At 42.3% G+C, this 27,189-nt stretch overlaps 1 protein-coding gene and 1 non-coding gene across 2 annotated transcripts; one reads left to right on the top strand and one right to left on the bottom strand.

Moving 5' to 3' along the window:
• Positions 1-704: 704 nt before the first annotated feature.
• ANKRD22 (ankyrin repeat domain 22) lies at positions 705-25,085 on the top strand. Its single transcript, XM_035008379.1, has 6 exons — positions 705-933; positions 16,066-16,257; positions 19,598-19,705; positions 21,852-21,929; positions 24,131-24,229; positions 24,508-25,085. The coding sequence occupies exons 1-6, from the start codon at positions 913-915 to the stop codon at positions 24,583-24,585; spliced, it is 576 nt and encodes a 191-aa protein (XP_034864270.1). The 5' UTR covers positions 705-912; the 3' UTR covers positions 24,586-25,085.
• On the bottom strand, positions 19,421-19,493 carry TRNAK-UUU. Its single transcript has one exon. It is a non-coding gene; the product is annotated as a tRNA-Lys (tRNA).
• Positions 25,086-27,189: the final 2,104 nt, after the last annotated feature.

Below are 27,189 nucleotides of genomic sequence, written 5' to 3' on the forward strand. Positions count from 1 at the left end.
GAATTGCTCAAGCTTTATTCAAAATGCCCTTGAAAGTGAACATATTTATGTATATAAAATAATATAGCTTAAAAACTTCATCTGTTATTTAATTTATTGCTTTAATTTCTTTATATTAATCAGGACCATCAAGGAAAAACAAATAGCTTTGTCCAGGCTTAAAGATAGCAAATAATCCATAGTGAGAGTTTTGAAGATTATTTTTTTTTCTCATTTTTTTTTGTTTTTTTTGAGCAGGGTGGGGAGACAGAGGGAGAGGATCTTGAGCAGACTCCATGCTGAGTGTGGAGCCTGACGGCCTGACGGTGGGCTCGATCTCAGGATCCTGAGATCATGCCCTGAGCCATAATCAAAAGTCGGATACTTAACCGACTGAGCTGCTCAGGGGCCCCTTGAGGATTATCTTTTCTGGAAATCAAGCCTGTGGCAGATATCCATGGTTCTAATAAGTGAGTTTGCTCAACCCTAGCCTTTCTCAATAGCCACTGAATACCAGATTTCAATTAGGAAATGTCTTATATACAATGCCCTATTTTGAACCCTGAGTCCTTCCTGAGAGGCTGAGAACTTCCCTTTCTCCTTGACTTTGCCCCCTTCTCTCCACATGTCACTACTCGCAGAGCAAATGTGACTCAGAAACCGGTTCCTCAGGGTTGTAATATTAAATGATGCACACTTGGGTCATTACGCCGTAAGCCAATGCCTATGTTTCATTGGGCTGGGTTCTCTAGAAGGTGTGTTGTTGCCTGTGTTACTGGAAGAGCATTCCACAGGTGTGGGAAGAAAGGACGTGCCACCGGCCTCAGCTTCTAGGGACTTTTCTCTTGGCTGGGAAGGATTTTATGTTCATCAGAAATACTTCCAGAAGATTCAAGAAGCGGTAAGGGTGACGCAAATCTGTGAAGGACCAGCATGGGGATCCTATACTCTGAGGTATGTGACCTTTCTGGAAGTAAGATTCCAAAGGTGTTGAAAATTGTTCTTGCTTTTCAAATGTAATTTCCTGTTCCTGTTAAAATGTGTCCTTTCCTGGCTTAGCTTTCTGTGAGAGTGTTAAGCCAAAACAAAGTGCTGTGTATTAATCTTTTTGATACATTTAATATTTTAAGGCAAATTATTTTGCAATTCTAAAACTCTACCTACATCTAAGTAGGGAGCAATACGATAAATATGTCACAATGTCCAGATGTTTGTGGGGGTAATTTGGATCTTGCAGGAACTTATGAAAATGGAATTAATGGAGTCATGTTTTCTGATGTCAAACTTCCAGAGGAAAAGTGAAAATTGTACCCAACTGGATTTTCTAAACATACAAAAGTAGACTGGCTCCTTTATGGAACCACACGGACAGAGCGACACCTTTCAGCTTGGCATTTGAAAAGAAATTCACTATCAGCAATTATAAATAGAGATCATCCCTATATAGAAGAGGGATAAATGCAGACTATATTTTTGATGCTTTGAGTTTTTTCTTTTCACATCGGATAAATACAAAAAATGTCTCCCCCTGTATTGAAAGTAACCTATTAGAATCGAATATATTTGTAATACTGTTTCAAAGAAGTACAAGTAATGTATACACAAGAGTATAAGAGGTATAATGATGTTATTATTCACAATTTATCCCTTTCCTCTCTAACACAACCAGTTATTCTGCATTTCATTACAAATGCTCAACAGAACCTCCTTGGGTAGTTCTTCTCCTCATATTAAAAGCAGTTTCTCTGCATTTGCAATTATTTCTAATGCCTGTCCTGTGCGCGTGCGTGTGTGTGTGTCTTTCTATAGTTAGTGTACTCTTTGATTAGTTTAAAATTGCAGGTATGTCTTGCTCAGTGACTCTAGTTTGGTGAAGAGATCCTATATATGAAACTGACAATACATGCAATATTCTAAAATGCTACTACTCTGGGGTTTCTCAAACTTTAGATTGCTGGAGTTAGAGGAACCTAAAAAACAGGAACTTGTTTAATGTAATGTCGAGAGCCCCCAGCCCAGATAGTCCATTTCACTCAGTCTGTGGTAAGGTTGGCAAACTTAGCTTTTAGGGGAGCATCCCAGGTGATTCTCCCATAGGTGATCAGTTTACCCCCCATGGGAGAGAAACACTACTCTAAGGTGAGGGCTTTTCAAATTTTAATGTGAGTACAGATCACCTACACTCTTGTTCAACTGCAGATTTTTGTTCTGTAGGTCTGGGTGGGCCTGAAGATTATGCACTTCCATTCCTTGATGCTTATGTTGTTGGTCCACGGACCACACTTTGAGTAGCCAGGTTGCAATCTAGGTCCTGAGAATAATTACGTTAAAAAAAAAAAAAAAAAGTCTCTGCCTGCGCAGTGCAATTGTTTGTTGATTAGGTGTTGATTTGGCAAGTAGTTGAGTTGAGTCAAGGTGAGGTAAGATATGTTGAATTGTTTTTAAGTATTGTTGGGGAAAAGAAAATTTTCTTCTACTCTTCAAAATTTCTTCTGGTTTGTCTAAGAACTACATTGACCTGAGACAGATTAACAGGAGAAAATCAAATTTAATTTTGTATTACATAGGGGAACCCTATGTATATGAGAGTTCAAAGACAGAAAGGTAATATGCCATCCTGAGCTAAGACATGGGATAGGAGTCCAGGAGTCAATGGAGAGGAGGCCAATCCACAGGCAAAGAGAAGAGCAGGTGTTTCACAATGAGATGTGCGCCCTGCCCTACGAAGGGCCACTCAGATAAAATTTATCTCTGGTAAAAACTCTCATTCTGGGAGAGACCCCTAATTTAACTTCTTCCATAGTTCAGGGAAGGGAAAAGTTTCTCTTGAGACTGCTGGATCTTGATTGCCTCTAGTCCAAAAGAGTTCACATGTCAAAGTGGCATATTTTTTGGGAGACTTACTCTGAACCCCTTCAGCATCAATGAGAATATCCCCAGAAGTGGAATCAATGTTTCACTTTTCAAATATATGGAGGACAAAGTGACTTGGAATTTACTATGATATTTAAAGACAAATTCAACAACCACACACACGCAAATCCACATGCATACACATACCCCTAAAAAGCCCTAGCATACCTAGAAGTTCAGAGGTAATTATTCAAAGCTCATAATTAATATTGAACCAAAGGTAGCCTAAGGTAGTGTTGAAATAGATGCTTTGGCCAGACCACTCCATATCACAAGTGGAAGTGGATTCTAAGCCCTTCCATCTGATTGTGCACACTTGTCCACTAACTCTAGTGTTAGCCGCGTGAAACACAGGAGCCCCTGGGAAGTCCGCCATTTCCAGAAAGAAGACAGTTGACCACCATTTTGGCAAATAGTTTCTCAACTTGCAGAATCCCCCCTTGATATCAGCTTTTTTTTTTTTTCTTAAGGTAAAAGTAGCCATCACTGAGGATAGTAAAGGCATTGGTAAGACTAGCTTGGGTGGCAGGTTTGTATCAGGAGTAAGATGTTGAATCTTCCCTATTGTCAGCTGTGTCGAGGATGCTGTTTGCGGAATGCCTCTGTTTATTCTGCTGTCTCGTTACTCCCCAGCAGCTGATCCCGGGAGATACTCAACTGGTATGAGCGTGCTCTCACTGAGCCCTGCTGCAAGGACTGGGGCTTGTGTGCTGGATTTAGACACTTGGCATTTTCAGTTGACAGAGTGATGATGCCCAGGGCAGTGGATTCTGCTGCACCAATTCTGCCCAAGTTCTTGAAGATACTCAGTATCCCCAGATACCACCTTCTTGATATGTAGACTAACACTCTGCTATTACATGCCCAGGATTGGAATAATCTGGCTTGAATAATGGATGTAAGTGCTGAAGAGAAGTGGGCCCTTTTAGATCAGAAGAAAGCTTAGCTGCAACTGTAGTTACATGTGGGAGTTACTTGTGAATGGAAAAAAAAAAAAAAAAAGCTTAGTCTTACTCTCTGGTGTCCTGATGCAGAAGGTCTGGGGTGGATCTTCTGTGAGGTTCTCCCATCTCTAATTTTAAAGAAGTTGAGACGCTCTGGAGTAATCCCTCAAATACATAAACATAACCTACTCATCTGTGATGTATATACAGGGCTCTCTTCTGCCCTCTGCCAATGGCTCTGCGTTGCCCAGGTATAAAGAATGGGAACCACTAAATTAAGAACAGGGCAAGAGCCAGCCAGACCTGCCCCATTCCTTGGGCCTAGACTGCCTCACAGTACCTTTTAAAAAAATTTTAATTCCAGTATAGTTAACATACAGTGTTATATTAGCTTCAGGTATACAATATAGTGATTCAACACTTCTCTACATTATTCAGTGCTCATCATGATAAGTGTACCCTTCATCAGGCATCTATTTTTTAAAAAAATGTTTAGTGAAGTTCAACTTCCCACTTTGAGTGTGGGGAGCTCTTCTACATTGGGGATGAAGGCTTGTCATTTTTTCCTTAGAAAATTCTTTGTTCCCCTACTCCTCTTGGGTTGATTGGCTGGGGCCCTGCAAATCTGACTGATAACTGAAATATTAACAAAAGAAAAAGATACAGAAGTTTATTAGCATGGGCATCTTGCATACGCTTGGGAGCACCCAGCGATGAGTGACTCACAGGGGTGATTAGAACTTGGGCTCTTACAGCATCTCAACAAAAGGACCGCACGTTTTCAGAGAAGTGACCAGACACAGGAGAAGCACTTTGAGTTTCTAGGGTGGCAAACTGTGGAAGACAAATATACGGTGGAGCTAATGGAAGACAAAGGCTATGTAGTCAATTTTATTATGTCGATTCCTTTGGTGACTTCTCTGGGCTGACAAGGTGACTTTTGTCCTTCCTGGCAGAGAGGGGAGGGGAAGCCCTTCCATAAATTTATGTCATGCTTTTAGCTAAATAGGAGGAAGGTGGAGAGCTTTCCTTGTATCTGCTCTTCTCAGTTGACTTCAGTTTAAAATAATTATTATGCCAGAGGTATATTTTGGGGTGTATATTCTGCAAATATATATATATATATATATTCATTTTATAACTGGAAATTTGTACCTTTTGACTCCTTTAACCAATTTAGCACATTTCATCTCCCCACCCTACCCTAGGCAACAGCTAATCTATTCTCATGCACTGGATTTTTTGCTTTTGTGGTTTTTATTTTGCTACTGTTGATGTTTAGATTCAACATATGAGTGAGATCATATGGTATTCATCTGTCTGTGTCTGACTTATTTCAGTTATCATAATGCCCTCAAGGTCCATCCATGCTGCAAATGACAAGGTTTCATTCTTTTTTATGGCTGAGTAATAGTCCATGGTATGTATATGCCACACCTTTATCCATTCATCCATCAGTGGATATTTAGGATGTTTCTGATATATTTTTAAGAAAGAAGGGAGAATAAGGAAGCATTCCCATGTCGGTTCTAACATCTGCAACAGAGGATGTGCTTAGAGGTCAGTGACAGGACCTGCTAGGGGAGCTGGGCTTAGAGGGCAGTGACAGGACCTGCTAGGGGAGCTGGGCTCTTAAACAGGCCTGACTCATTTAAGCCCTTATCAAACATATTTGTTCACACTATTTACAATCACAGCAAACATTTAATTAGGGCTTCTTATATTTGTGGTCATGTTCTAAGCACTTCATGTGCATTAACTGATTTAATACTTAGAGCAACCATATAAAAGAATCACTATTATTATCTTAATAATAATAATATTATTATTATTACAAATGAAAAATTGAAGCAGAGAGTTTAAGTAACTTGCCTAAAGTAATGCAGCTAAAAGTACTTCCTGGCTAGAGACCGGAGGCTGCAAGAGGAGACTTGTGTTTGTCTACTCAAGGAAATAATGCTTACACCCACTGATGAACACACAGAGTTCTTTGTCTACTTGTTTTCTCAATAGGGACACCATACTCCATGAATGAGTTGGTCTTAACCACTCTACTTATTGCTAGTACTGCAAAGTACTACAAGAATTAGAAAGAAGGAAGATGTGTAAGAACTCAACTCAAAGAGGTCAAGAATTCATGCTTAAGGGACCTGTAGAATCTTCTGTAGACTCTTGACTCTATCAGCTGGGGTAAAAGGCCCCAAAAGAAATATCTTGAAAATCATATCAGAATGAGGTATCCCTCAAACCTGGGAAGGTCTAATGATAAGGTGATCTGTGAACAGAGGCACACACACACGCCCACGCCACCACCACCACCTCCGTTAACATTAATCTTTTGGGCATGGGTCTTTTTGTCAGCGAGGCAGATGTTACTATAGAAAAAGGCACAAAAGAGGAGAAAGATTGTATTGAAGAATAATGTCCACAGAGAGCAATGGAGGTCAAACAGGGCTTTTGGGCAGAGCTGGTTGAGTCGAGGAGGAGAACCCAGGGAGACAGAGATGTGGGCAATGGGAAGCCATTGGACTGAAAGTCAAGAAAATGTAGAATTCAGTACTGACTGCAATGGGAACTCTGTGGGACTTTATATCTATAAAACGAAAGCAGGGTGAGGTCAGGTTTAGCGTCGTGTCATTCCATGATATGAGAAAAGGAAAGGCAGAGACAATGGAAATAAAATGCCTCCTTCACAATCTTACCAGCTCTCTCTACTTTGTGTGTTGAACCCTTAGTATTGGCACTGTGTATTAAAAAGTAAATAAATAAATAAATAAAGCACTACTCTAACTGCTTTCTTAATTCTTCCTTATAGAAGTATTTTTACAAACGATACTGTACTAAGTCACATTTCTAAAAGGAAATGATAACTTGAATGCAGGAACAGAAACCAGGGCCAAAAATTTGTTAATATTTCTTCATTCATTCACTCATCCATTTATCGAATCCACAATATTTGTTGATCACACACTGCATTCCAGACACATGCTAGTGCCTGGTAGATAGTGTTAAGTAAGTAAAAGTGGACCCTGACCTCTTGGAGATACCAGTTTAAAAAATGAATATACACGGGGGCAGCTGGGTGGTTCAGTGGTTGAGTGTTTGTCATGATCTTGGGGTCCTGGGATGGAGTCCCCGAGTCCTGCATCGGGCTCCCTGCTCAGCGGGGAGTCTGCTTCTCCCTCTGCCCCTCCCCCTGCTAGTGCTCTCTCTCTCTCTCTCTCTAGCTTGCTCTCTCTCAAATAAATAAATAAAATGAATATACACATGTAAAAATAAGTATAAATAATGAAAAGTGACATTGAGGAAGCATTAAGGGGAGGGGTGCACATATGCTCTTTGACCTGAAGGACTCCTCTTAGGTAGTGACACCGGAGCTGAGTTCTGAGGAATAAGCACCAGTCTTGGGAAGCTTGGGGAGAGAGTCCCAGGCAGAGGGACAGATGTGTGGAGAATTGGAATTATGGACGGCTGAGCCCACTGGAATGATGGACGGAGTGGTGCACACAGGTGGGGTGGTGACAGCACCCCGTGCAGGTCCAGGCAACAAGGTTCACTGTCTGTACAGAGTTTAGAGACTCATAAATCTGGCTAAAGGTTGTTCTGCTTCTTAGTATCACCCACGCTCCAGTAATTCTAGCTTGGTCCTCCTCACCCTTGGGTAGCCGTTGTTTGACAGAAGGTCCGGGTGCCCAGGAGGCTGTGCGGGTGATGTTCCTGCTTCCTCTGGGCTCTGCACTCACCTGCTTGGTGGTCTGAGGTGGTAGGGAGATATCTGGGCTTCTGATCTGCTCCATCCTGGCAGCTGGAGCCCACCCTTTCTCCTCCTCATGGGGAAAAGCTTTCTTGCTCTCCCCTGGTCGTCATCACTGACCTCAGAACTTCTAGGGTCTGAAGTCCAGCACTGGGCTCCTCTGGCCTCCCAGCAGTGAAGACAACATAGTCTCAAGCAGACCTTGTAGGAGAAAGAACACAAAACAGATAACTGTGTGCCCTGCCTCCATGTATCCTCACTGCTACTATTCCTCACAATCCAGCCACTTCTGGGACCTTCCTTCATGTTCCATAAAAGCTAAATGGGCCTAAGGCAACCTTTGAAAAAAAAAAAAAAAACCCTGTGCCTTTTTATTGACCTGGAGGAAAGAATTTACTAAGAAATTTCCAAATCCCAGTATGTGACAAAATGAGTCATCAGAAAGAATGGCCTGAGATTAATTGTACAAATAAAATGAAACCTTTGATATTGTTCCCTAGGATTGCTTAATCTGAAGGAGAAGAACATAACTTCTTTTGTTTTCTGAGAAGACTTTTCATGAGTGCACCAGAATTACCTGAATCATTTTGCTTCAAAAAGCACAAATCCTTCTCCGAAGTCATTAGGAAACATTTTATAGGGATGGAGCTTCATCATCGGATGGTTAATGAGCAACCCACCAAGCCCTCTGAAGCTCAGGCAGAGTTCCACATGATCTTTCTGTAGACTGGGAAGAAGTTCCATTACTCTTTAGGGGAAACCACATTGAAAGTGGGGTTCAGGGAACATCTGGCTCTTAGAGACATCTGTAATGGTGCAAGCAGCTCAGGTGTTTTTTTAATATTTTATTTATTTATTTGAGAGAGAGCGAGAGAGCACAGGCAAGGGGAGGGGCAGAGGAAGAGGGAGAAGCAGACTCCCTGCTGAGCAGGGTGCCCCATAGGGACTCAATCCCAGGACCCTGAGATTATGACCTGAGCCGAAGGCAGACGCTTAACCGGCTGTGCCCCAAACATGATCATGTTAAGTAATATCTACCAAATATTTTAGTTGATATCCACATGCTGAACGTGTCATGCATTACTGAGAGACACTTCTTAAATTTTAGGGTCTGGGAAAGTGAGACACACAGTGGGACAGGGGTGGGGTTCTAGCACCAAGTTTGGGGGTATTTTTAAAGCCAGGTACACGGGAAGCCTAAAAGGCACAAAGAGTTGTCCCTGATGTTCCAAGTTTCCAGAGTTTCTGATGCTCTTCACTTTTTATTACTGTAAGGGTTGCAGTGTTTCATTTTGGCTTTACTTTTATTATGGGGCCTCCTTCCTTGTACCTTTGCAGTGATTCCCAACCCTCTCTGTGCCTCAGACACAGCCAGGGAACCTTTAAATAACACTAACGCTCGCACCTTACTCGCTATACCCTCCTCCCAAGGTTCTAATTCGGTGGCTAGTAGTGGGATCTGAGTCTGTACTATAAAAGAGATGCTTAGTCAGACTTGAGAACCACTGAGCTGAAACACTGAGCTGGTTCTCACATCAAGGCAACAATCTGGTTAGGGAGACCAGACTTAATGCACAGGAAAAAGGCCAGCGAGCAGCATGAGGAACTGTGTGGTCCTTGTCGTGGGTAGGATGGATCAAGGAGGTTTCACGGATATGAACCATGAACTGGGCTTTGAGGGAACCATACAGCTCCCAAGCAGGTGCAAAGACAGAAGACAGAAATGAACGCAGCATGCTCCTGAATTCGCTGGAGTGTTGTGAGCACAGACGAGAGGAACAGATGAAATTGGAGAGAAAGGTTGGTTTATCAGTGTGCTCTGTTCACCCTGTGCCTTAGTCTTTCAGGCTGCACAGAGCACAACTCTAGGGGGCGCCCTCCACAAGTTAGTCGATGTGGACTCACGCACGCACACTTTTGGTAAATATTCCTCCTCTTCAATCTCCTCCCCGCCACCTTCCCCTGTGTCCCCACTGAAGTCTCATGGTGGTCTCTACTTCCATCTACTTCTTTCTTGTTCACCGTTGTTGTTTTATTTTATTTATTTACTTTTTTACATTTTTAAAAAAGATTTTATTTATCTATTGGAGAAAGAGAGAGTGTGAGAGAGAAAGCACGAGCTGGGGGAGTTGTAGGCAGAGGGAGAGGGTGAAGCAGGTTCCCTGCTGAGCAGGAAGCCCCATGTGGGACTCAGTGCTTCACCGACTGAGCCACCCAGGCGCCCCTCCAGTGTTGTTTTATGACCATGGCTTGAAGTCTTTGCTTGTGTCCCTTTCTCTGTTTTCCCACTTCTGTCCACTGTCCTCTAAGACCCACTTCTACCTTCCTTGATTCCTGAGCCCAATGTCCCCTTTCTTTCTGTTCCCCGGGGTCATCCACAATGACCTCAACATCACAAGCCCTTCCTCTCCTTTCTGGACCACTCGCTGCCTCTGCTCCAAATCAGCCACCCAACGTGATGGCCCATGAACTCTCATCGGGACCACATTCGGTCAGCAACATTTAGGATTTGGCACCTCTGCCTCCTCTCTAATTCCATAACCGGTCCCATTTCCCATGAGATCACATGCGCTGACTCTGCTTCTGGTCCTCCTTTGTGTTGCTGTCTGCTTGTCTCTCTCCATTTCCACATCCGTCCAGCTCCACCTGTTGTCCGTGAGTTGTCCATTCGGTCTGAATCCCAAGATGAGCTGCTCCTCCCAATCCCCTGTGGTCAGACCTGTTTCCTAACCTTTGTTCTTTGCCCCCCTCACCTTCTCCACCCTTCCTTGATTGAAGAAAACCATGAGCCTTTCTTGTCGCCTCAGCCCACCGAAGCTTCCTCCTGGGTCTCTACAACCGGAGGTTTCAAGCAATGTCCTATTTGTGTTCATGTCCTGCAGCACTTTTCATGATCGCTGCCCCGAATTGTCCCCACCATGTTCCAGAGCCTCTTCCTTCCTTGTCTCAATCCTGTCTCCTTAGTTATTAACCAGTTTGTCGATTTAAATGCAATGGTGGCTTCTTGAGTTCATCTGTATATGCCTGTCTCTATTGATGATAGATCCATATTGGCATAAAGCCTGAAGATCAAACCACAGACTTTCGGGCAAACATTTTAGCCAGTGTGAAGTTCTTTGTATCCCAACCACCTGCTTTTCCTCTTTTGCTTTGCTCAGAGCTGGGATTGTCATCCGGTTTGGGACAGTCAATGTTTCCACTGTTATTCTGTATCTCACCAGCTCTTCATTCTCTTTCACGATCATCTCTGCCCATCTTCCCTGGCTCCTCGTGTTTTTTAATAATGGTAAGAGAAGCTGACCTTAATTGAGGGTTTATTCTTATGGGTCTGATCTGAGCTCAGTGCTTTATCTGTGCAGTCGCAATTCCGTGACCTGATAAAGAAGATGTGATTTTTTTTAATTAAAAAAAAATTTTTTTTTTGAGAGAGAGAGAGCATGAGGGGGGTTGTGCAGAGGGAGAGAGAGAATCTGAAGCAGACTCTACACCCAGCTTGGAGCCCGACTTGGGGCTCGATCTCACGACCCTGAGGTCATGACCTGAGCCGAAATCAAGAGTCAGATGCTCAACCAACTGAATCACCCAGGCGCCCCAAGAAGTTGTGATTATTAAATGTAGAAGGGAACTAAGCACAGAGAGGTTAAGTAAGTTGTCCTAATAACACGACTCTTATGTGGTGGGGTTGAGATTGGAGCCCAGAGGGTTTGCTTCCTGAGCGTGGGTTTACGACCCCTTGACACCAGCACTTTGCCTGCCGCTGTGCAGGACTTGGCCTGGACCCTGCTGCCTCCCTCTGTGCACCGCTCGCTCCCGCTTGGCTTTCACAACCCAACCTGCCACAATCCCTCTCGTCACATCGCCTGATTCCTCATAGACCCTGTGCTCAGGGCCCTGTGGTCTGCCTTCTGCCCATTGCTCTATGAGCATTGGTGGTCCTTCATGGTCAGATCCAGAACCTCCCCTTACACTCCACTCCCTAAGTCCATCTTCCTTCTCGAAATTCTTCCTTCTTTGCACCTGGGCCGTATCTTTTTCCGGTTTCTCCTGCAACCTCCCCGACCACTACTTCTTTACCTCTTGCCAGATATCGCTACAGCTAGGTCAGCTTGGAGAAGAATCTGAACACAGAAGCAGGAAGCGGCCCAGGGCAGAAGAGGACTGACCAGTGTCCTGAGCGTGTAGACTGTAGCTTGACTGGGGTGTAGGTGGAACCAGACATGACCTCAAATGCAAAGACCTATAGCCAAAAGACATTGTGAAGGCTGTTTTGCAAACTGCCTGCAGTAACGAGAACCAGGGTGTGTGCGTGCTACGGTCATTCCCCTGGCTTTCATTCCTGGCCCTGCCACTTATGAGCTGACTATAGGTTAGAAAGACAACCTCCCTCAGTTTCACTCATACAAAATGGGTGTGATAATACTATTTAGCTGAGAGGGTTGTGTGAAGGTTAAATGAACTAACCGAGGCACTCAATAAAAGTTACCTCATATTATAATTTATTCATACACCTACTCACCAAATAAACACTGAATGCCTACTATGTGTCAGGCGTATGCGGGATGCTGGGGATACAACGTACGAGTACAGACAGAATACCCACCCTTATGTAGCTTTCAGTCTAGCAGGGGAGATAGCTGTTAGTAATACTTGTGCCTTTATTTACGTAAAGATTTTATGTAATTACTTTAGAGAGAGAGCACGAGAGAGCACATGCACAAGTGGGGGGAAGGATAGAGGGAGAGGGAGAGAATCCCAAGCAGACTCCATGCTCAGCATGATGTCCAACGCGGGGCCTGATCCCACAACCCTGAGATCATGACCTGAGCCAAAACCAAGAGTTGGAAGTTTAACCGAGCCACTCAGGCGCCCCAGTGCCTTTGTTTACTTAGATCAAGGGTACAGATAAGGCAGTGGTAAGAGTTGAAGTTGGAAAGACAGGATTCGTGAGATCTGAAGAATCCTGTGTCAGCTCAAAGAGAGCATCCTAACTCAATTGGTCACCAAGTGACCAAAGTTTTCAGTAGGGAAGTGACACGAAACTGCTGCTTTTGATGGGTGGCCTTGGGGCTGGAAGGGCAAGACAGAGAGAAGCAAGACCAGTCATCTGCTAGTTCTGCAACAGTCCTGGTGAGAATGACAAAGATCTGAACTGGTACTTTGACCATGAGGATGGACAGAAGAGTACTGAGGGATAGAATCATCATGACAATTTCCCAGGTTCTCCACTGGTTTCCTCTTCACCGAGAGTTCCCCTAAGTCCCAGAAGCTTCAGAGGTCAGCAGAATTCATAATAACTCTTCCCTCAACCCCAGTGGACAGCCTCTTCCTCTTTCTGGGCCCCAGCTTTCTGTTGGCTTTCCTTCTGCCCTCGTCAGTGCTTTTGTGACCCTGAGCTGCCCCCTGGTGGACACTGGGAGTTCTCAACAGCATAGAACCTTTTCTGGGGTTCACTCAACTCCTGGGACCCACCACTTGTGTGTCTAATTGAACCAGGGGGACACTTTACTTTGCACACACAGGAACTCTGTGCCTGGGTATAGGAAGATTAGGAAAGATTAGATAAATCGTGTTAATATGTTAAGTACGATCACTCGAGTGGGATTAAGAAAGCACTCAGAGGCACCCGGTGTCTCTTGAAGGCAAACTGTCTACTTTCCCCCTTCCTCCTTTCAGCAGACTCTCTGAAAAGATTTTTGAGGAGCCCAAGCAGAGGGGGCTTATTTGGTGTCCTCTGGGAATGTGGGCCCAGCATCACAAGTGTTGTCAAAGCTCTTAACTTTTCTTAAAGCTTTTAACTTTTTAAGAGAAGCTGGAAAGCCCGACGACATGAAATATTCCAGTATTTTTCATGTTGTAATTTAAAATGTTTAGACAAGAAAAATTAACTCTATAGCTACCCATTTTCAATTCACAATTGTGTAATTATGTAGCTCTGTGTGGTGGACTATCAGTTCCCAAACGCTAGACCTACAAATGACAGCAGTAATTAGTGGCAAATTTTCCCTGATTTACAGTGAAATTAAAAAAGAAAGACAGTGAAATAAGTTTTTCCATATAGCTAAATCTATCTAATATAAAGGATGGCTTTTTTCTCTCCTGTGATTGTATCCTTATATATTTTGTTAAAATAGTTCTGTTTTGCATGTACATTTATGTTAAAGTATCTTTTATTTTACAAAATGTTGATTTTGCTTCTCATGTATTCAGTTGGCAAAATTAAGAGTTGGTGACTTAACATTGCCTGTTGTATTTAGCTCCGTTTTATTTGTTATTTAAATTTAAAAGACAGGGCATCCCTACTAAGATAAGGGCGACTCGATGAAAGTTTTTGAGCAGTATTTGTGCTTAAAAAGGACTACTCCTCTGAGGTACCTGGATGGCTCAGTTGGTCAAGTGTCCGACTCTTGATTTTGGCTCAGGTCGTGATCTCAGGGTCGTGGGATTGAGCCCCACGCTGAGCTCTGGGCTCAGCATGGAGTCTGCTTGAGATTCTCTCCCTCTCCCTCCCCCTTTGCCTCTCTTCCTGCTCACACTCTTTCTCTAAAATAAATAAAATCTTAAAAAAAAAAAAAAAGAAAGGACTATGTCTTGACCTTATAGTTGATGTGGAAGATGCATTGGTTGGAGAGACACTTGAGGTCCAGGGTGTGACAGTCATAGGGTGTGACAACATAGAACAATTTTTACTTTATTCCTTTGTTTTGTGACTGAGGACACGGAGACATATGAAGGGAAGAGATTTGTTCAAGGTCACCAGGGAAATAGTAGCAGAACCACGATGACAAGCCAGTTTCCTGATAGCAGATACACGTCCTTTGAACTGCTCGGGTCACTTCTGTGTCAGCCAGACAGAAAACCCGGGGTGCGGCTGAGCCCAACTGGTGATGAGGTCTAGTCAAGGGATGACTTCAGGGTAGTAGAAAAGTGATCTGTGTAATTGTGCATTTCTACTGCATTTCGGACCCCTGTATCGTGCTCATTTCCTTTTGGGGTACAGAAGCTCACCTCTTATCTGCTACTGAGCTGACTTTCCGTTAGGATGTTTCTTTCATGAGTTGGGCCTTGGGCTTAAAAGCACCTTTCAAAAGCTCACTGGATGTGGTATCTGGCAATGTTAGAACGTGAATTGATTAGCAAATGTACCACCCCAGCTTTGTCACTCAGGTCTGCCTCAGCTGGTGCTTATTAACCGGAATCTGTGCTTCTTTAACTTTGTATTCCTATTGGTGAGCTTGTGTGTGTGTGTGTGTGTGCGCGCGCTATATTCCCAACTGGTAAATATATTTCACGGGGTGAAGAGTAGTGCATTTTATCCTCCTCCCTGTCCCCCGGCAACTGCGGCTGGCGCCCAGGAGAGGTCTGACTTTGTTACCAAATTAAAGAATGACCGAATAAGCAGGAACAATAATTTTCCATAAATTGAGCCCCATCTCTGTGCCCGGTATTATTCTAAGTGCCTTTTTTTTTTTTAAGTCTCTAATTAAAATCAGTCTGAGAATATTCAGTATCTCCCTACCATATGCCAGGGCTGTGTTAGTACTGGGGATATGACTCGAATCGATTCCAGTGATGAGTGGAATGATGCAGCCTCTGTCCGCAGGGCTCTGGCAACCTGAACTTGGACGCCTCCCCTCACTTGTGCAACCTCTCCCCATGCCTGCGACACGTGATTATAAACCATTAAGGAAAGAATGAGAGTTATCTAGTTGCGGCCAACCAGTGCCAGCATCAGGAAAGGCTTGATAAAGTAAAAATTCAGCGATGGCACGAAGGACAGACAGGTCAACAGGCATCCAGTTGGGCAGAGAGGGGAAAAAAGGATTTGTGCGGAGGGAGCAGTGAGGGCAGGGGCTCAGATGGAAGGACCAGAACATGAGATATTGAAAACAGAAGAGAGGTCCAGAAGGAGGGGCAGAGTGGGCACAGAGGTCGGCTTTGGTCTTACTGGTAAGCTCCCATTGTGCTTTGCAAAGCTCCTTTGAACACTTTCGAAATAAAAAGCGTCGAATCCAGTTAATTAAGTCATTTGTTATTTATATGTTATTTGTCTAAAATAGGTCTTTTCCACTGCACCGGGTTCCTTGAGTACAGGGGGCCATACATCATTGTGTCATCACCTAGGGTGACCCTAAATCCCTCCCGTATGCCTATTTTGTCTTCAGTGAAATCCTGCCTTTCTATCCACCCACCAGAGAGTTTCCTCCCTGACCTGAGTCTGCAATATTGTTTCCATGTTTTCCCTCATTAGGTGGACACATCTGTATGCCAGGCAATCTAGGAAATCCCAAGAGCTTCCTCATGGATTTAAGCTTGGATTTAAGCCTAGGCATGATGGAGACCAAAGATCTCACCTACAAAGCAATCTATTGCAATCTGGAAACACTTGAGCTTTAAGTGACGGGGTGAGGATTTTTCTCTTATGGGGGTTCCATTATACCTGTATTGCAAAATCTGCTTTTGTGTTTCCCGTCTCAGCCTGTCTGCCAGGCAGCCTACCAGAATGACTTGGGTCAAGTGTGGCGGTGGGTGAGAGAAGACAGAGCCTATATCAACGTTCGAGATGGCTTGAATGGAGACACTCCCCTGATCTGTGCTTGTAGGCGAGGACACCTGAGAATCGTTTCCTTCCTTTTAAAAAGAAATGCTGATGTGAACCTCAAAAACCGGGTGAGGCCATGACACATGAATGGGGAGGGTCACTGACCATGGTTACCCTTTCTCTTCACAGCAGTGAAGTAGTGAATGCCGTCCTCTTGTTGCTCGTAGCTCCTGATACCAACTTTTTTTTTTTTTTTGCCTTACTTTAGAGGGACAGACACATACTATTCTATTAAGCTAAAAAGCCAAATAAATCACAGTTCAGTCAGCAGGCATATTTTGTGGTAAATTATGTCCTCGTACTTCTGAAAAGAAAGGTCCTTGTTCACTCGTTTGACTAGTGAGAGCTTCTTCCTTTCTTTTCCTCCTCCTCCCCATGCTGTTCCCTGCCTTCCCGCTTCCCTCTTTGGCTCCTCCTCCTCACTATCACAGAAGTAATGGGAAAGATTTCCTGGAAAAAAACATTGACCTGCTGGTGTTATGTCATTAGGTTTTTGCCTCCTGGGTCAATGTTCTCCAGAAGATCCTACAGTTTGCTTTTGGGTTGAAGAATGCTAGTGAGACATTTAAGGACAAACAAGCTCATGAACCAGAGGTTCCTTGAAAGCCACACAGAAAGGCATAAAGATTGTATTTAAGATGCAGTGTTAGCTGATGGGATCTTCAGAATCAAGGAAGAGCAGAATACGTGTGTATTGCCGTGAGCATCCTTTCAGAACAACTTCCAACATTCTGAATGTGTCTGCATCATAGCAACAAGCAACATTTGAAGTACACTGAGTAAATATAAAAAGTCATTACTTGTAATAATTATGAGTGCCCTGTCCCCACTCACATACATTCAGTGAGGAAAAGCAGCCTATAGGGCCCCCCTTGCCCCTTCTGGTTCAAGACCAGCTCATTTGCAGCAATAACATATTATCAGAAAATGGATTGCTCCTGGACCTTCTTGTTTATAGCTACTGTTTTTTTTTTTTTTTTTTTTTGCTTGGTTGGGTTTAAAAACAAGTCAGGCCTGCACTGAATCTCACAGATATGCAGCTTAGTGGAGTATGACACACTCTCCCTAGCTCACAGCTGAGGAACCAGATGTGTGTGCTTGCAGTGAGTGGGAGTGACAAAGACAGATGTCTGTGGGTTCATGACCTCTGTCGGGAGACGTATTTATTCGGGAGCTGTGGGCAGGAGATGTTGGTCAACACAGGGATTGGCCCGAGAAGGGACAGAACCTGAGCCAGCCTGCTGGGATCCTCTGGTAATCATGAACATCTTGGAAAGGACTTGAGGGATACGTTAGAAAAATAGAGATATTATCACAAGAAGGGTTGGGCTTACATTTTCTGTTTTTAAAATATTTTTAATGGCTTTTAAATGTTTAATCTTCTTAATTTTCCCCCAATGTTAATCTTGGCACATTAATAATTTAACCAGTGCCTTCTCATTTCTTAAATCTATGTTTAGGACTTATTTTCAGAAGTACTAAATAAACAAAGGCCTTAAAATAAAACACACAGTTCTGCTGGCAATTCATATGCACATGCCTAATAGAGAACATCAATTCTATGGAAAGCAAATTAAATTAAAACATAAATATACCTTTTTTTTTTTTTTGGCTTGTCAAATTGACCAGGATTAAAAAAGGAAACCGAGTGTTGATCATGAAGGAAGTTTAAATCATTATGATTTTACCAGAGCACAATTTAACAATACAATATGAAAAGCATTCATGCCTTTCACATCAGCAATTATACTTTTAGAAACTTTTGCTAAGGATGAATTTGGAAATGTTGACAAAGCTTTATGAGTGAGGATGTCCAAGCAGCATAATTTATAAAAATAAAAAGTTAAAATCTTGGAAAGTCCAACAGATAGGGTTTGGTTAAATAAATTAGAATAGCTCCATTCAATAGAAAGACATGCAGCTATTATAGTCATATGTTTAGAAGTTTTAAATGGCATAGAAAATGCACGAATTCTAAATGTGAGTTAAAAAAAGCAGATATGATTTTGCATATGCAGTATGATCCCACATTTTAAAATTCCACATAATGCATTTATTTTATTTTATTTTATTTTAATATTTTATTTATTTGACAGAGAGAGAGAGAGTACAAGCAGGGGGAGCAGCAGAGGGAGAGGAAGAAGCAGGCTCCCCACTGAGCAGGGAGCCCGATGTGGGGCTCGATCTAGGACCCTGGGATCATGACCCGAGCCAAAGGCAGACGCATAACTGACTGAGCCACCCAGGCGCCCCCACATAATGCATTTTAAAAGACTGGAAGACACTACAGCCAAAATGTCAACAATTATTTCTGGGCTATGATAATGGGTGATTTTAAATTCTGTCATTATATCCTTGTTTAGTTTACAAATTTTTTACAGAGAGCATATTACCTTGATATTAAAAAAAAAATTATTCTTATTTAAGAACTGTGCCTCCCCCAAGTTGAAATTAACCTCTCTTTTCTCTCTTTTCCCATTGATTTGGTTGGTATTCCAATCATCATGGCCTGTTTTGCATTATATTTATTGTGTTTGTTTCTGTCTACCTTTCTTTGATTATGAGGCCATGAGGCTTTACATCTGCCCACAGCCCGTAGAAGCTTAAGTCTGTCACCTGATAAATAGTCACATATTTGAAGAATTAAATTGACTTATTTCCATTCTTCCAGCACTGTATGTATGCATGTACAAACAGGGAAGATATGCCACGTGGTTAAGATTTTCCCAGAAACAAACCACAAAATGAATAATTGTATACCAGAGATGTGTCAGGGATAACGATAGCTTTTCACACTGAACTCAGTCTATGTTTCTATCTCAATGTATTTTTTCCCCAAAAAACTAACATGTGTGTGAGAATCCATCTTATTTTTAAAAAAATATTTATTTATAGATTTTCGAGAGAGACTGTGCGTGAGAGGGGGAGGGGCAGAAGGAGAGAGAGAGAGAGAATCTCAAGCAGACTTCCTGCGGAGCCCACGGGGGGCTCGATCCCACAACCCTGAGATCATGACCTGAGGCGAAACCAAGAGTTGGTTGCTAACTGACTGAGCCACCCAGGTGCCCTGAGAATCTTCAGATTATACAATGGAGAAGTGGCCTTATTAATCAGACACACTCCACAGAAAGAGTTGCCATGGGTACCATAAAAATAAAAAGCACAAACCAACCTTTTTTAAAAAATAATGTAGTTTTTTTTTGTTTTTTTTTTTTTTAAAGTAAGCTCTACTGCCCAACATGGGGCTTGAACTCACAAACCTGAGATCAAAAGTCTCATGCTCTACCGACTGAGCCAGCCAGGCGCCCCACAAACGAAACTTTCTGATATGGCAATCTGAAAATATGAAATTTGAAATAAATATTAATAAAAAATTTATTTTCTCTATTTTGTTTTCTTAATTTTCAGAAAGAGAGAAACTGCTTGCATTATGCTGTGAAGAAAAAATTTACCTTCTTTGATTACCTACTCATTATCCTCTTAATGCCCGTTCTGCTTATTGGGTATTTCCTCATGGTGAGTAACACCAGTGTGATCAAAGGGTAAACGGGGAGGAGATCAACAGCATGACTCATCAAGTTTTGCTGGGCCAGTCAGATGTAGAGAAACAGTAACAAAATAAGCTCCTGGTTCTTATTCTGTGCCTAACATAACATAAAAAAAAAATAAGAAGAAGAAAAAATAATTATTTCTAAAAAAAAAATGACATTTCCAACATCTATTTAATGCTGGCATTGCAGGAAAGTGAGAAGAAAGGTAGCCAACTAGGTTAATCTGTGGTAAAATCATCTGTGCGATGTTTATTTAGAAAAATAAGTTAATCTTGATTAAGAATCATCCAAAGAAAGCAGAAAATCCCAAATATTAAAAAAAAATTCCCCTGCCACGTCTTTTCTCCTTTTTGGTCAAAAGAGCTTGTGTCTTTGTACACATCTTTGAGTTTCTGATTTTTCTGGACCTGCCCTTGTTGTGTGTTAAAAAGCAGATCCCAAGAGATTTGCAGCCAGAAGTTGAGAAACACGGAACATCTTTATAGAGCATTTCAAGCCAACATTTTACCTTGACAGAGTTGAATAACAAAAGATATAGTTGGTGTAGGAATGCATTCATTTTATGAGTAGAAGATGAAGCTTGAGATGGTTATTTTTGTTTTTTCAAATTGAGTGATAGCTTTGCACTAACTCATTCCCTTCTTCCCACCTTGTTACCTGGAGTCCGGTTCCATCGTTGAGAGATGACTCAGCAGATGTGTCACTTAATCCAATTAAATGACCAAGCTCCTTTCCCTCTGTAGCTAATAGACCATGCATGTTAGTTACTTTTGCTACCAGAGGCTTCAGAACAGAGTCTGCCAGTTGGAAGTGTAATTACCTCCTTGGGTATTTAAATGTCACAGAACTTGTGGAACTCTAATCAAATATGATCCTGCCGATTTTGATGCTTGGATTTATGGGAAAAAGAAAACATAAGTCCCTGATAAACACATAATCTGCTTCTATCCTGGAAAAGTTCTTGAAAATTAATTGCATATTTAGTACAGAGCTTTGGTATATTTGTAGTTTCAGGGCGGGCGAGGGACCTACCATTCATTTCCAAAACGATCACAAGGGTGATGAGCAAGACTCGTTCAGAATTTGTTGACACACAACCTTGCTTTCTAAGACCGTCGGAGGTTTAAAAGCTGGAGGCTTTGGCAAAAATACTGATGGTAATGAATAACTGCCTCTGATTGTGCAATTTATCCTACTTATTCATGGGGCCGGAAACTGCACATTTGTGATGCACAAGGCGTAAGAGAACATTTTAGAGGAAGGGACCAGAAAGGACTGTGTTACTTCAGAGAAAGGTAGGAGGAGACAGGCAGTTTCCACGTTGACGCGGGAGGGAATTAAAAGAAAGAAGGAAAGTGGGTGGGGCTTCCTGCAAGGCAAAAGGGATGACCTTCAGGACTTGCCCATCTGTTCCCTTCGAGAGCTGTGCTCCCTAAAGCAATGGGATGTTGGGGGGATGCTCAAACTGTCCTGTGGTCAGAATCTCAGGGGACTGGGCAGGAAACGTGGATGTCTGAGGAGTCTCGTTCATTTCGTTCCTTTGTTCGTTCATTCAGCACATACTTACTGTGGACCCACTCTGTGCACACACTGCTGGGTGGGAGGGATGCAGTGGGGAAGCAAACAGGTGTAGTCCTTGTCCTCGAGAGAGTTAGAGAGTAGTGAAGAATGGGTCATTAATGAAATAACCACAGAACGCATGTAAAATTACTACAAAGTAGGTGATACAGGGAGGTGATCTTCTCCCAGAAGAGAGAGATTTCACCCAGCCGGGTAGGTCAGGGAAAGCCTCCTGGAGGAAGAGGGGCTTGGGCTGGGATATTAAAGATGGATTTACCAGGCAAAGAAGGGAGGTCTAACATGGGGCCCCCGAATTTACATTTCCAATTTCCCGGGTGCTGATGCTGCTATTCCAGGACGGCACTCTGAGAATCCAGGCTTTCCCTGACTGATATTGGAGGGGGCGGGGTGGTGGGGGAAATTTTAAGAAAGGTGCATAGACGTATAGACATGTTGGGGTTAAAATAAATCCTGTTGAGTAGAGTAGTCTAGGCATAAGATGGAGAAAAATTTCGTCAATGAACCTCTTCTGTACTTGCTGTTTGTAACAGGTGTCAAAGACCAAGCAGAATGAGGCTCTTGTCCGAACGTTGCTCAATGCTGGTGTCGACGTGAATGCCAAAGACTGTGTAAGTTCGTGTGTTTAGTCATTTTGAAAGACTATTCAAAATGGTTTTTGCAGGCAATGTCTTTGTCACCTACAAAGTTACTTGCTTTATTTTCCTAGACACTTCGACATTTTCCTTTGCTTTCTTTATATTCCATTGTCTTTCCTTCTTTTCGTTTTCACTGCTAGTCAGGCCACCTTGAAGTGGTTTGATGGTGCCACTAAAGTCATGGGAATAAAATCTTTATTGGCGAGAGGACATTTTTTTTTTAAAAGAACCGCTCCCCCTTTGGTGAGAACCTATGAGAAATGAAGGCTCTGCTAAGAAACTTCCATCCTCCGTAGTTAAGACGCTGGAGGCCGAATGCCTACATGTCAGTCTAGGCTTGTCACTTTTTGTCTGTGTGTGTTGTGGCCAGGCATAAACTTATTGGACTCTCGGTTTTCTCACCTGTAAAGTGAGGACGTTGATAGCACCCATCTTGCAAGGCTGTGTGCCTGGCGCTTAGTAAGCTCAGCGAGTACCAGCCGCTGCAGCCAAACTCCCAGCCCACCTGTAAGAGAGGCCCCATCTGTAAACTAGATCGGTAAGGATCAAGGTCACAGAGCCCAGGTGGTGCTGAGGGCAGTGACCGCCGAGCGGCAGCCCCTAACTTCTTCCTGTTTCTAAATATCAGGTTTTGTTTTCACCTTTCGCCCCTGCACGCCTCTTCCTCGCTTAAATGATCATAAATGGATCAAATGTTTATTTGTATGAGCTTTTATTTGCTTCTATTGATTGGATGAAATTTTGACTTCCCAATTCTGTATTGAAAAAGTAGGCAAGTTGAAATTTGAGTCGAAAAGAACCAATATTTTCTTTGTGGCCCCTAATTCATTTTATGTTGTGTGTATCTGTGTGCGTGCGTGCGTGTTACCGTTTTGTTTTGTGATGGAGAAAATGTGCCCATCGCTGTTTCTATTCATTATTTACATCATCTTAGTTTTGGTTATATTGGTATTGTATGTTTAGATGGAGGTAGCTCCATGTGCCTGTGTGTGCATGTGTGTATGTGTGTGTGTGGGGAGAACACAAGAGAATAAGTTTATGAAATGCATGTTTTTCCTTTTATTTAAAATAGGATTTTTGGATTAATTGGAGTAGATGACCACTGTGCTCCACCATTTCCGTAGATAACTTTGAAATGTATTAAGTAAGATGTTATTAAAGATTAGGTAAAAGATTTGTTGAAGATTTTTCTTGGTCTTCTCATTTAAATTCAAAAGGTTGAAAACTTTGTGATGAAAATTGCTCTAGGATATTTTTCTCGTTCTCAGTGTGTCTCTAGCTGGATGATTACGTTCCTGGCACACTCGTGTGCCCCTATATGCACGCAGACACACCTTCCCCGCCATTTTTCTAAAATGGAATGTTCAGATCGTTTTTCCACCTTTAAGTGATGCGGTGCATTGTATTTTCAGGGAATTAGACTATTTATTTCACATGGGAACGTTCAGCGCCAGATCTTCCACTTACCATCTCACCACTTAAAAAAATGAGTGATCGCAACATTATTCGCTATGATCTCAGAAGAGTTAATAAGGTCTGATATTTTGTCCACATACCAAAGCCATGGTGGCTTGGCTGCATTTTGAAAAGCAAAATTGGGGGGCACAAACACCCTAGCTGTACATTTCTTATCACTTGGAGTTAGTGTTTTAAACTGGTACCAACAGAGCAGATCCACTATTTCAGAACAAGAATACAAGCTCCAGGAAACCTGTATGGGCGGCTTCTCCATAGAGCTGCGCTGCTCCTCTCACTGTGCTAGGACAGTATGAGCACAGCTGCCTTCTTCAGCTTGTGGGGACTTTAATCAACAACCACAGAGGATGATATTTGCAAAAAGGCCCATGAGGGGACCCGTTGGGAGAAAAGATGGCAAGATGATCAAGGGGGTCATCGCCCAGACATATGGAGTCCTACCAAGAATCCCTGAGATAATTCGGCAGTAGCGTTGTTTAAGTTGGGAACAGAAAATGAGAGAGGAAGATCTTAAGGGCTTATAGGACATGAATTATATGCACATTGAGGTGGGAAAGGCGTGTTAAGTACGAGAAATGTAGTTGTGCATAGATGGCTTGCGACTGGTTTGCTTAGCTGTAGGCTGTGAGATGTGACACGACACCTGCTAGGGTCGGTGGAGCCCACTGACGAGCCGCAGCGTCGGTCCTCTGTTTCAGGATGGCTGCACCGCGCTACATTATGCTTGCCAAATGAAAAACCAGACCCTTATTCCTCTGCTGCTGGAAGCTCGTGCTGACCCCATGATCAAGAACAAGGTAAGCATCTGTGGACCGTTGTCTGAAGTCTCTTCCAGCAGCATCATCTTCTCATTTTAACTTTGTATTGAAGTGAATTAATTGCCTCTGATGTTGTTAACAGCAAAACTAATTGTCCTCATTAAGCAATGAAGTTATCCTATTACTGTTGGAGCCGAATGACATTTAAAGCCTTTACCAAGCATGTGAGTCAGTCAGTCTGGACTCTTCGCTAGACCTTTTGCTTTGACGTTGGACTGTATTGGAGATAAATAACTCTAATTTCTTTTTCTCTTCAGCGTGGTGAGAGTTCCCTGGATATTGCGCGGAGATTAAAGTTTTCTCAGATTGAATTAATGCTAAGGAAAGCATCATAATCTTTGTGGCCTTGCATGGAGAAGTAGAAAAAGTTAAAGGACTGGATTCTATCTCCATTTTGGACAATTGCTCTGTGGACCGTTGAACCTGGATGCTATGATTTTTTTGGTAACCATAATGGTGGTTTCCATAGTTAACATTTTGGAAGAGCTTTGTATTTAGAATTTTCTTTTGCCCAGTGGAGTTCACCATGGTCACGATCCTTCTAGGAGAAACACTAAAGCTCTTGGAGGCTCCATTTTGGTCCAAAAAAAGGTGACGTTTCAAACTCAGTCTCTTCCGAAGAAGAGGATCAGAGTTACCTTGTTCGGTTTTCTCAGCTGTGTGGCTCTTACCAAGAGGCTGTCCTGTGGATATCATGCCCAGAAGACAACTCTTTCTCTCCGTCCTTTTTGAGTAGTAAGAGGAAGATTCAAAGTATCCATATTTGTATAGACTGATATGTTAGGGGGATGGGAGGTGAGCTTCATATGTAAATATTTACTTGGTAAAACAACGTCAATAAAATCATCCATCAGTCGTCAGGGGAGGGAGTATTTATGCCACAGTAATTGGCAAATGCTACAAGTCAGAACTTTTTCTTTTTCTTTCCAGAGAGCCAATTTCTTTTTTTTTAAATTTATTTGAGAGAGAGAGAGAGAGAGGGAGAGAGCACAGCCAGGGGGAGGGGCAGAGGAAGAGGGAGAAGCAGATTCCCCGCTGAGCAAGGAGCCTGATGCAGGACTCAATCCCAAGACCCTGAGATCATGACCTGAGCCAAAAGCAGACACTTAACCTACTGAGCCACCCACACACCCCTCCAGAGAGCCAATTTAACCAGCATACCTCTAGACATTTTGCTTTTGATTTTGAACAAAATTACGAAAAGATCAAGATGTTTGTTCAAAAATATCTTTCTGATTCTCTTGTGAATGCAAGGTAGCTACTAAGGTTGTTCATTCTGTTTATATTCTTTGGTAAAATTTAAAATAGTATTGTTAATTATTAGACAAAGGATTTCTTTTTTTTTATGTTATGTTAATCACCATACATTACATCATTAGTTTTTGAGGTAGTGTTCCATGGTTCATTGTTTGTGCATAACACCCAGTGCTCCATGCAGAACGTGCCCTCTTTAATACCCATCACCAGGCTAACCCATCCCCCCACCCCCCTCCCCTCTAGAACCCTCAGTTTGTTTTTCAGAGTCCATCTAGATAAAGAATTTCTTTACAAGAAATAGAGCAATAGGATGTGATGGTATCTGGATTATACTTCTAGAGGAGAGAGAGAATATCAAAATAATATTTCTCAAGTCCTTTGTCAGTGAGACAGAAAAGAAATAAACACATTTAAAGATGATTGAATTTTGCAAAGCAAGACTGAGTCATTAATATCTTCAGACATGGACTAAGCCACACTACATGTGGTAACAAATAAACAGTCTAAGAAAGAATGATTTGCTATCCTTGAACAGAATAAGGGTTTAATGAAAATCCAATCCAGGAGTATTTATTGAACTATGTACAGAGCCTTAAGGTACATGTTTTGTGAGGGAAGTAGTAGGGTGTGGATATAGATTCTGAAGCCTTTAAGTGTCTCTTAAAGTATTTAAGACAGGTTTGCATTGAATGAAGTTAGCAGGTGACTCTGGGGGATTGAATAAACAAGCGAACTTCACGCACCAGTATATCTTCAATCTGGTTTGCAAAATTACACTCTCACTCACGTAATTTATAACTGTCATCTTTGAAACTGTGTGAACATTGAACATTTTTCTAAAGAAATAAATCCAGATTTGTGGATGAGTCTGGGTACTTGTCAAGATCAAAGGAGAGAACACATGACAGTTTGTGTCATTATGCTCATGACTTTCTAAAGCTTTCTTCCCAGTTTTTAATTTTTGAAGGGAGAAAAGGGGCCGGATATTGGTAGCCTCAGGCAGTAAACTCTCATATGAACTTGGACTTGGCATTAGGTACTGAAACACAGACGTGCTCCATGCAGGGCATAATGTACTTGCTGGAAAAGTCACTAAATATCTTACCAGATTATTTCCTCTGAGACTCAACTATAAAACTTGGCCCTTTTTAATGATGCTTAAAATATATTTCGTCCATACTGTTCTTTTTCCATCTCTCTCTCTCTTTCTTTCCTAAAACAGCTCAGCTTCCTGAGGTAGCGTGATGTCTCTATGGCAATAAGGTGAAAATGTCTAGCTTATTTTGTTGTAGTTACACCAATCCAGACATTCAAGACCTCTGTCTCTGTCCCAATCCGTCATTTTACTTGACTGTTCCAAAAATATGGCTTCTAGGAAAAAAGTTAACATTGTAAAGGGGTCTACCTGAATGACATAAAGAGTCCTAGTTAACTTCTGGCTGTCAGGTAAAACCTGCTCTTCAGGATGGCAGAATATATAACACATGAAACCTATGTTCACCCAATGAGTATTTTAACTAGCTAAAAAAAATTTAAATGTCCGTTTTAGTGTCAAATACAGGAACTCTGAAAGAATGGGTATTATATCTCTGCCCTCCCTTCCCCACCCCCTTCTACTGATATGGGAGGTTTCTAATTTCTGGAAATCCTGAAAAATTCTAAGACTCATTGGTATCGGATCT

This window comes from Mirounga leonina, unplaced genomic scaffold, assembly GCF_011800145.1.
Source record: "Mirounga leonina isolate KUSES-001 unplaced genomic scaffold, KU_Mleo_1.0 Mir_152, whole genome shotgun sequence".
NCBI lineage: Eukaryota > Metazoa > Chordata > Mammalia > Carnivora > Phocidae > Mirounga > Mirounga leonina.